General features: G+C 40.0%; 1 protein-coding gene across 1 annotated transcript in view; it reads right to left on the bottom strand.

Annotated features, from left to right (window-relative positions):
• Positions 1-1,273: 1,273 nt before the first annotated feature.
• Positions 1,274-10,887, bottom strand: part of LOC102215645 (SUMO specific peptidase 7) — a 17,598-nt gene continuing 7,984 nt past the window's right edge. The window contains exons 8-23 of the mRNA XM_005733842.2: positions 10,366-10,696; positions 8,928-9,076; positions 7,780-7,914; positions 7,658-7,691; positions 6,872-7,099; positions 6,344-6,753; positions 6,056-6,183; positions 4,114-4,230; positions 3,883-3,999; positions 3,415-3,510; positions 3,131-3,318; positions 2,991-3,037; positions 2,860-2,903; positions 1,829-1,897; positions 1,569-1,719; positions 1,274-1,484 (exon numbers count right to left, since the gene is read on the bottom strand). Of these exons, the coding sequence (XP_005733899.1) occupies positions 1,329-1,484; positions 1,569-1,719; positions 1,829-1,897; positions 2,860-2,903; positions 2,991-3,037; positions 3,131-3,318; positions 3,415-3,510; positions 3,883-3,999; positions 4,114-4,230; positions 6,056-6,183; positions 6,344-6,753; positions 6,872-7,099; positions 7,658-7,691; positions 7,780-7,914; positions 8,928-9,076; positions 10,366-10,696 (2,400 nt within the window). The 3' untranslated portion in view covers positions 1,274-1,328. The remainder of the gene's footprint in view (positions 1,485-1,568; positions 1,720-1,828; positions 1,898-2,859; positions 2,904-2,990; positions 3,038-3,130; positions 3,319-3,414; positions 3,511-3,882; positions 4,000-4,113; positions 4,231-6,055; positions 6,184-6,343; positions 6,754-6,871; positions 7,100-7,657; positions 7,692-7,779; positions 7,915-8,927; positions 9,077-10,365; positions 10,697-10,887) is intronic.

Here is a 10,887-nt window from a genome sequence, read left to right as displayed (position 1 = left end):
ACATCAGAACAAGCATCATTTTTTCTACAAGTTTTAATATACAAATGAAACCAAATGTATTTTGGAATCAGTTTCTGTACATTCATCTGACAAAATAAAAAATAAAAAAAATCCCAAAGAGAACACCATAAAGGTGTTACACAAGAAAACGACAACTGAACAATCTGGCAAAAAGGGAAAACTGAGAACATTAATAAAGGACTGAATGGGTCTTCAGCAGGTCATCGAACGTTACACATGCCAGCGTGTGCGCCCTTAAACTTTTTTTGCGAGGTGTATTCATGTTAAATTCATAAAGTTATCTATTAACCAGGACTTGAAACTCATTTTGCAGGACAAACCCAGGCAGGATAACAGCACAGGCCAGTGAAGCAATTTGATATGAAAGCAATGGCAATTTTGCACTTAATTCCTTTCCTACTGTGTTTCAAACAAGAACATCTGTTTATTTTTCACAAAGAAAAGAAAAAAAATTGGGCGATATATCAGATTAGCAGACTTTTTTCAAATGAAGTATTGGTCGGGCTCTACAGAGAGTCACAGACACACACTGTTATACACACTTTAACTTAATTAGAGAAGTGGGTGACTGCCGGGTCTGTCTGTAGCTGGGAGGGAGAGGCACAGTCCTGTGGTTTCAAATCATATATTTTTCTAATGAAATTCAGTAAGAAAACTCCTGTCTATTAAATACCACACCGACACTTCTTACATTTTGTCTAAAGTAAATCTGATCTAATAAAACTTTGATACAAAAGAAGGCAACATCAGGGACAACCTGGATAAGAAAAAACACACAACTGAGATCTGAGCTGAACTGAACTGAACTGTCAGTCGGATAATACACGAAATGTCTACCGGATGCCAGCAAGCTGAATTCAAACTACAAAAGCTTAAAAGAAACCAAAGATCAAAGCAAGGGGGATCCTAATAGAACTTAAAAAAAAAATTTTTTTTAAATATATCACTTTGCAAACTAAGTTTTACCACTGTTATGCTTACACACATTATCTGCTTGGGCATACTACATAGAAAATTGAATTTTAATATTTCTTTATAAAATAGTTATCAGTATAAAAACAAACAGTAAAAAGTCTGGATTGATTTGTGTGTCTAGATATGCTTTTATATTTTTCTGCCCTTTATTTTTAATTAGCCAATTCTTTTATATTCACTAATAGGACCCCCAGGTAGTCAAAGGTTTACATTTTCAAGTTAATGCATAAAATAAAAGAATCTGCTTTAAAAGAAATATTTTCAGTTCACGCTGAAATGACCGTTGCTCAGTATGAGCAGTGATTTTTAATGGCTACAGGAATGTGATGTGCTCAACCGCTCAGCTGCTTTCCTAGTCTATTATCCAGGTTCTGATGTCGGTAAAGGTTAAGTACAAGATCTCGGATTTCATCTCGCTTCCTTCGCACCTGCTGCCGTGAAAACCATTGTTCTAGGTGTAGTGGGAGGTCAAAGTGCACCACGGGGTCCTGAAAGCAGAAGCAGAATTAATTATGCTGTCCTTGAACGCATTTTTAGCTAAACTAAATGTGACGCTTAAAAAAGTGCTTTACCTTCAAAAAGCACTCAACGTATTGTAGCAGGTAGAGGCCACAGTCGCTGCTGTTATCCTGAAGGGGGACGTGGCAGTGTGAGCTTTTCATCTGATCAGGACCAAAGTCCCTCGGTGACCCACGACGCACCTCCCATTCTGACTGCAAGTATCTGGCAGACAAATATGTGTCATTAAAATAAAAATACAATAAAATTTCACACAGACCCATACCCATGCATACCCAGCTTCAGAATTGAGGGTTTAAGGTGTCATACTTACTCCCGCAACAGTTTGAAGACTCGTTCATGAAGAGAAAGTTTAAGGGAATCCATGATAAGAATACACGGCCTACAGAGAGGACAGACAGCTGCAAGTCAGTGTTTACTTTTACATCAAGCTTTCATTTGTGAAGTCTTTTTGTTCGGATGTGTTTAAATATCCAGAGACCAGGGGAGAAACACATAAACTTCCAAAACACACAAAGACCATTGCCTCTTTTCCGCAAGTGCCTACTTGGCTCAGCTCAGCTGTTAGGGGTTTTACATTAAGTTGTAGTGCCTTTTTAACCACTGTTGTAAATACATAAATTCCTGCACCATCTCATAGTATAAGAGCCATATCCCTATTATTTAGCTGTGTTGTTTATTATTCTGGATTGAACACTGTACTATTTTTACTCTTTATCATGCTGCTGTAGCACAAAAATTTCCCTTGTGGGATCAAAAAGTATCCAACCATCTACCTGGTAGCAGGTATTTATTAGTACCTGCTCAGCCGGGGCTCCAAACAAGCCGAGTCGCTCCAAAGATGTGACATCATACTGCATGCTACCGATTGGTCGGTCAAAGGCATCACTCGATGACTCATGAGACCAACTCCTTCACAAAAATCTAAACTACCATTTTTGAAGCCCAGCAACAAGGGAAACCAACACAGTGAGCGGCATGTTGAACTGAACTCAACGGGTTAAATCAGCCAGTGGTGGCTGACCAGTAACTGTCGACGATGCTTATGACTTCATTAGACGTATGTTGGAAGCAGCTTTCTGCTTAAACATATGCGCCTAATACATTTTGGATAGAAGTCATGTCAAGCTACACAAAGCAGATGAGCCTGGCAGGAAGTCACACACAGCCACAATTTAGAGCATTGGGCTGCTTTTCCTAATAAAAACACCCCATCTAGACCCACCCTACTAAACCATTATCAGTGCATGAACATAAATGGTGTTAAGAGGTCAGAAAACAGATGATCAGAGGACAAAAGGAGTTTCTTTTTAGAATATGGACTAAAAAGGTGTAAAAACTCACCTTTTGCAAACTGTCTTCTTTTGCCACGTCAGCTCTGTACAACTCTACAAAGACAAAAATAGACTGAGCTGGTTTGCCGGAACAAACAGACACTTTTAAATATTCTTATATGTAACTGAATTATATCTTACTACTGGATTAGGTGGTGAATCTTTGGCGAATTCTTCCTGGGTATTTTCTAAAAGACACGAAACGACACACAATGATTACCTTCACCTTTGTCGTCACTGGTATAAACACCAAAGACAAAGAAGGCATGAGTCAAAAATACCTGTGTCTGTGTCTATATTGTCACTGCGCATATGTGATTTCTCCACATCATCATTAAAGCTTTTACTTCCTTGCGCATCATCTTGACTCTCAGACTCCTCCGTCACGTCGCTGCTCTTTCCTGTCCAGCCCTCGATTTTAGGCTCACCCAGTCCGGGAAAGCAAATGACAACTAAATACCAGTGAGCTCTAAATGGAGAGAGTCATGTGATGTGTTTAACAGATTTACTGAAAATTAAAAAGAGAAGAAAACTGTGCAAATAACACCTCCTGTGCTGAACTTACTCCTGATTGACAGGTACAAACAAGAAGTCCTTTTTGAAGATGTCGACGTGTCGTGTCCATGTCTTCACGCGTTGGTGCCGCCTCTGTCTCTGACAGCTGAATACAAACAAAAATAAAAACAATAAAAACATTTTTGGAGTCGTGCCTGTAACATGAATCTTGATTACAGGACATATCAGGTCTAAATACATTAAACATGCAATCTATTAAGCATTGCATTTTGGTCTTTGAAGCTTAGATGGTGTAGATGTGGACATCTACACTAATGACCAATGCATCCAACTCAAAAGGTACTGCAGGTTATAATACTGTTTAAGGAGGATGTAGTGTATCTTAAACGGCTGGCAGTTATTGTGCTATCTTGTTAAATTCAGTAAAGCGTAAGAAGGTAAGAACACTTTAAGTGAAGACATTTCACACAATCAGTACACCCCAAAGCAGACTGCAAACTCTATCAGGGTTACTTACGAGTCGCTGTTGCCACCTTCACTGGCATTGTCCCGCCGCGTCAGCTGCTTGTAGAAGAAGCTGCTGAAAATGTGGGAGCGCTCGACCACTGAAGCAGATGCGTTCTGGAGGAGGTATCTGGTTTTAAAAACACAAAAATCAAAAACGATCCATTTAGAAGCATCTCTATCCCAAGACTCAGAATCAGTTAATGCCTTTTGTTTAATAAATAAAAAAAATAAAAGTTCATACTTGAGGTAAAAATCAATGATAACATCGTTAAGGTATTTCCCACTGTCAAGGCACTGCAGGTCCTCCATTGTAACAGTGATTCCTCCTTTCATTGGCGGAGGAGGAAACTGGATCAACCTAAGTAAGGAAGCAGGAGATAAGAATGAGCCGTTATTTAGATCATCAGAACTTTTAGGTTATACATATTATTCAAAGTGTTTTTATGAGGATGCACTGATCTCATAAGTCAGATTAGTATTACGATAAATGGGGACCTCATAGTAGTATTAACACCCCAAATAATTTGCAGTTTGTTTATTCATTCACTTTTGTGATTGATTAGTGATTAATCTAAGAATTAAGTTAGTCCAGTCAAAATATTGCCTGCTCTCCTCTTGTCATTCATAAATATAATCCCAATAAGTTCCTCGCAGTGTGTTACAGCTTGAACATTTTAATCATTTTGCCTCTGGACATCACCACAGTGGATCCGAAATTAAGCAATCACAATGTGATCAAAGTGGAGGCTTAAAATTTATTCGAGGAGCTCAATAAAATATTATTTTAGCAATTTAGGATTTTACAACATAGCACAATTTTAAAAGGCTCAGAATTAACTAAGAATTATACTTTGCAGTCAATTGGCATCCCCAGAGGTTCCTCCTTTGAGAAGCTCTGACAGCATTTACTGCAGCTGTGTTCAGCTGTTTGTTTGTGGAGCTCTCTGCTTTCACCAAGTGGAAAATAAACTTGGGCTGAGATCAGTAGACTGACTTGGCCACTTGAGAACTTTCTGTTCCTTGTTTTCAGGTAGTTTTAGCTTTGTGTTTGGGGTCATTATCCTCTTTAATAAAGGTCATCCAGGTTTCCGGATTTTGACTGCATCCAAGTAGTAAAGCATTTTGCAAAGAATTCATGCTGCTACTTCTATCAGCAGTCACATCATCAATCAGCAACAAGGACCCAGTTCCACTCGCAGCCATACATTTCCATGCCATCAGATTGTCTCTACTGTGTTTGACAGATGATGTGGTATGCTTCAGATCACGAGCCCTTCCTTTTGTTCTTCATACTCTTCTCTTCCCATCACTCTGGTTCACGCTCATCTGGACTTAATCTTTCTGCAGAATCCTACTCCACAGCTGGACCAGATGTTTTTTAGATGTTTCTTAGCAAAGTCTAACCAGTTTGTTCTGTTCTTGACCAATACTAGCTGTTTGAATCTTGCTGTAGCCCCTCTGTATTTACTGTCACAAAGGCATCTTTTGATTATAGCCCTTGATGGTGATACAGCTACTTCTTTATAAATATTCCCGAATTTGCTAGATGTGTTGTGAAAGGGTTTTCCTCACCTATGAGAGCTTTACGATCATCCACTTAACCTGTTTTTCATGGTCAACCATGAGTTTTTGGTTTTCCTCAAAAAATAACAAGTAGCAGGCCACAACTATCCACAAAACTGCTCCAGCCTCCCTGAATTAACACCTACATCAGCCCATTGAAGACTCCATTCATAGTACACCAAAGTAATGAACAGATAAACAGTTAAATAACACAAAAGTTCCTGGTTTTCCACTATTTATACTGGGTCCACAGTTTAAAAATATAAAAAAAAACCATTTCTATGAATTAATCAACTCAAATTATAAAATCTATTATAATAATAGGACAGTCTGTATAAGGAACTACCCAAACTTTTCCTGTAACTTTTTAACATTTAGTCTCACTTGTCCGGGCAACTTAAAATCAAAGTACCTGACATACACCTTTAATCACAGCTTAATTGCTGTAGTTCAAATCCTCTGTGTTGGTGTAAAGAAGCAGAAATTATAAAATTTGTGCCACTGTCCAAATACTTAAGGACCTGTCTGTACAAATATTTTAAATATACTGGTGGTCTGTATGAGCAGATCTCAAACCTCCACTGATGAATCTCATAAGCATCTTAGCTTAGGCTACTTGCCTGTGAGCCAGACCCTGATGTTTATATTTAGTCCAGCTGGAGCCTGGTTTACACAGTGACACAGAGTAGGATCCTCTGGTTCTACGATGGCACATTGTATACACAGGAGTCGGTTCCTCTTTCTCCTTCTGTGGAGGGAAATGCACATCACAGACCAGTGGCTGTCAGGTGATTGTGAAGTGGGCACAAGCTAAATGTGCAGGCTTGCAAGCTGAGTACCAGTAAAGAAAAAACGGTTTTGGGGGGGGGGGGGATATACTCTTACTGAACCACCCAGTAGACACTTACATCAGAGGGACATTCAACCCTTTGTTCTTCCTGATCAGGCTTTGGTTTGAGCAAAGGTGCTTCTGTGTCTGGCTCTGGTGCAATCTCTGTCTCTAAAACTGAGTCTGTCTTTTGTGCTGTGGGCTTTTTGTCTTCTTCAGGTTCTGTGTCCGTGTTTGTCACACCCAGCATGGAGAGCAGGAAAGAGTCTAGTCCAGTTCTTCTAATCAGCTCTATGCTATCATCCAGAGAAAGAACAGGAGACAGAACGTCTCCCAACTCACTAAATCTGTCTGTACTGTGCCTTAAATTGGTTTGTTCATTTGCCAGAGTCTTGAGACAGACAATGTCCAGGAGAGAGCGCAAAAAAGCTCCCTCCATTCCCTCCAGAGGTTCTCTCAGAGTCAGCAGGATGAAAGGGCTGGCTTTCCCTATTAAAACAGAGCGCAATATGAAATAATGCTGAATGCTGGCACTATATAACAGAAACCTTCAGCATTTTTAAGTTTAAATGACCAAAACCCTGAACTTGTCATCCAGCAGTCTCACCAGTGTTCACAGCTCCATCTTTTTTGGCCGACAGCAGGCAGAGGTCCTGCTGTACCGAAGCGGCAGCAGTTTCTGACACACAAAATAGCAGCACAGCAGCAGGTGTGGGCTCATCATCACCCTTAAAGTGCAGCTGTCGTTCTTCCAGTTCCTGTCGCTCCCAAACACTGTACCTCCTCAGCTCCAAACGCTCAAAGGTCAACTTCACCTCCAGCTCCTCACTGGTGTCTGAACACAAGATGCGGTCGTAAGGACAAACAGCTTTACACTTTATTCTTGTTTCTGGTATTTTACAATGTTTGTCTTGTTAAATTGACAAACAGCTTGTATATTTTGTGCAAGTATTTTTAAAGTATAAGGTAACAATTTTGTTCTTGCCTTTTATAAATCTTTTTCTAGCTAAGTAATACTTTTGTTTTTAATGCTTTGGAAAATAATGTTCAACCACTCTTCTTTAATAGAAACAAGGGTTACGCACACAAAGGCAGGCTAAGATGTCATTAAATGAACCCATAAATTGACTGAGTTTTACAGATTCAGAGGTGAAAGTCTACTGGGATCTTGAGGGTTTGACGCATTAGCACAAAGAAGCTAAGCGAAATAAGTGAAAAGCTAGGAGAGGATACTGTGCCAAAACAAAATGAGGTGACTTGTTTTTGTGTCAAAGCTTATACAACCCTGCCCAAAGGCACAAAAAACGATCAGAAAAGCTGATGGAGAGAGGTTCTCTTTAAAAGTTATTAGGAAAAGGAATTACTTAAGATCAAAACATATTTATAATATTACCTTTGAGTGGGATGATGATTTCTTTCTCCTCTATCTGTGAACAGAGAGAAAGATGCATTAGATTTTCAAATTCTGTGCATGCTTACGGCAAAAAGCCCATCTTTGCATTTTATTAGGGTTACCGCGATGGGTCCATTTGCTTTTCCATGATAAACTCCACAGTGCAGACCACAGAAGGGCAACTCCATGCAGGAATAGTCTATATTTAAACTGGGAGCTGAAGTCACTGGAAGAGTAGTGTTGTGCACAACAAACACCTGCAAAACACAAACAGACACACACATGCAAAGTTTACAGGAAATAGAGCAGGCTGTGCAGCCGCACAACGATGCAAACAGATTAATACACGGTAATGTCAGGATAATAACAGACTACAAAGATAACTAGTGGCATGATTAAAGGGCAGCATGCAGAGGCTATATAAAATTGTTGCTTTGGCACCATCTGGTGGTGGTTAAAAGAATGACATGGCAGTTTGCAGGTATTCCGCTGTCTATTGAAAAATAGTATATCGAGATATTTGTCTTGATATGTTGCTCAAATGAGAAAGAAAGAGAAGACGCAGGAGGTCACCTGGTGGTCTATTCTATTTTGTGGCACTAAATGAAACTGATCTGTGATATTGTGCTACAGCTAAAGAACACACACACACACACACACACACAAATATTCTTACTCACTGCATGCACTGCAAAGCTATTTAAAGCTGAATTCAGTGACTCTTCCTGCCAAAATTTGATGCATGTGTTAAATGCATTGACTATAAACCATTGATAATGTACCAGGTTTGAAACTCGATGTTCTCCTTAAAATGCCACGATCTTACTATGGTGGCAGTTTTTGTAAGCAGCTGTAGAGTGATCTTAGTTCACGTGACTGTGAAATCGATAACATAATGGTTTAGAAAAGAACAAGTTCTTCCTTTTTATTATATCCAGACATCCACGTGCATGGCTCCTCTCTCCCTTCATGTCATTGGGTCAGATACAAGACTAAGTGGCAGCAGCACAGGCAAAGTATTGTCTTTTAATTAGCAGTTGGTGACTTGGACACCCTGGGGTGAAGTAAAACCTTAGGCCCCCGGATCATGTCTGTAAAACACCCTTTGTGATGTCATGTTAATCTGGGCATTAGCTCAGCTCAGTTTAGAGGCATGTGCGAGGCTGTTGTCTGCACAATAATAAAAAAGGAAAAGAACATATAAGGGGATTATAAAAACTGAGATCACATATGAAATGTGTTTGTGCTGGACTGAACACACTCTACTAACCTGCATGTCAGCAGTGTGTTGCTGTTTGGCCTCAGCTTCCTGTGACGACTGACCCTTTATTACTGCGTCTTCCACAGCGACCAGTGTGCGGACTTGGCTGCAGCCCTGAGAAACGTCTCCACCCTCCTCATCGTCACTGGACAGCACAACTGAAACACAACCATTAAGACAACATGAGGCCAGAGTGAACCTTTTCTTTGGAATTCTCTAAAAGTACAAAACGCTTGAGGACACATAAGCCCCTATCTGATACTGTATAATGGAAATGTAATGGGCTTTAAAGCCACAGTGAGGACAGTAGTAATCCAGGAAAAGGCACGTGGGTAAGCTAAACAGTGAAAACATTGTAGCTGCTAATTGTATTTTCACGTGCTCCCGGATGGCCCCTTTTCCTGCGTCAGTCTTCAGTGTGTTCATGTGCCTCATAAACATAGAAAGAACATGGATGCTACAGAGAAGTTGTATTTTAGTGTTTAAGGCATTAAAATAACAGCTTGTTAACTTGATAAATAAGTAAGTCCTCAGGGTAGCTGACATCTTTGACATTTTTAGTAACTTTTCAAACTAATTTTGGTGAATGTATGCAAAAAGCAACTAATGGTTACAACCTAATAACATCCTGCTTCACACTCAAAAGAATCAGGTGAACTGGTTCAGGCATCAGACTCCTAGGATGCCTCCTAGTAGGGATGGACCCCAAAACCTGGTTTTGAATGAACCCTGGGGAAAAAAATTATTTAAAAAAACTGGAGAATCAATAAGCACCAAAATTATCAGTACTGCTTTCAGCCGTGGAGAAATAAAAAAGAAAGAAATTACATGTATTTATTGCTACATAAACAAAGTTATCATTTACATTTTATCTGACCACCATTACTGATTAAGAGATTAGTTTAAGATGCATTTAACTAGTCCAACAGATAGCGCCCTCTGTGTCACACATACGCACACACAAATCCTGGTCTTTGTGAAGAGGGCTGAGAGAATTAAACGCTCAAAAGGATAGCTGTACTTTGTTAGAGTGAAACGGTTCGTCACCACAAATGCAGGTCTTTTAATCTGTTAAAACAATCAGCAAAAGCCTATTTCTCCATCACATGCTGTAAATAGGCAGTAGCTTTCTCTCTCATAATCGGGAATATTGGTTGTGCAACTTTTCTGACTAAGAGCCGCTTATAACATGTATGACTTAGTAACACACTTTATTTTGATGGCCGCTATTTCAAGGTGAGTCAATTTCAAAGTCACTGAGCAGATGCAGCACAATTAATTACTGAAGTTTTGTTTAAATGAGGCCCTCTCACACACACACAAACGCACACACACACACACACACACACACACACACACACACATAACAAAAGAGCAGACTGGTATTCATTTGCCAGGTTCTGGCCTGCTCAGACACACTCAGCAGTGGACTGTTGGGTGTACTCACTGGGCTCAGAGGGACTGATCTGATTCCCGTTGTCCTGTGTGGATGATAGGCTTTGTCTTGGGCTGCCAGTAAAATCTTCGCGTTCCAAATCAGGGTTGATGACTGGGACAAGAACTTCTGTTCCATTGTCTTCACCCACTGTGAACTGCACTATGCAATGCTCCAAGCTCTCCAAATCACCATCCTCTCTACTGTCCTCGTGACAAATGGGTGCAGAGAATGCTCCTCCATCTCTTCCATCTTCTTCTGTGAGCTGAAGAACGCTCTCGCGGTTGCGTTTGGGGCTCTCCGTTCCATTGCATTGGGACGCCGAATCCCTTCTTTTCCTCTTCTATCACACAACATAAAGTATAATGTATCACTTCTGCTGTTTACTGAGCACACAGCATGAACTGAAAGATCACAGAGCCATTTTTAGAATACAGTAAAACAAAATAAATTTTTAATCTCACTTTTTAGACACGGAATAACAACTGCTGAGTAGGGGTGCAACGATACACAAAATTCACGGTTCGGTTCGGT

Source organism: Pundamilia nyererei, unplaced genomic scaffold (genome assembly GCF_000239375.1).
Source record: "Pundamilia nyererei isolate P.nyererei 1_Seehausen unplaced genomic scaffold, PunNye1.0 scaffold00055, whole genome shotgun sequence".
Classification (NCBI taxonomy): Eukaryota; Metazoa; Chordata; class Actinopteri; order Cichliformes; family Cichlidae; genus Pundamilia; species Pundamilia nyererei.
The sequence above is the reverse complement of the archived record's forward strand: the minus strand, read 5'-3'. Positions and strand labels throughout refer to the sequence as shown.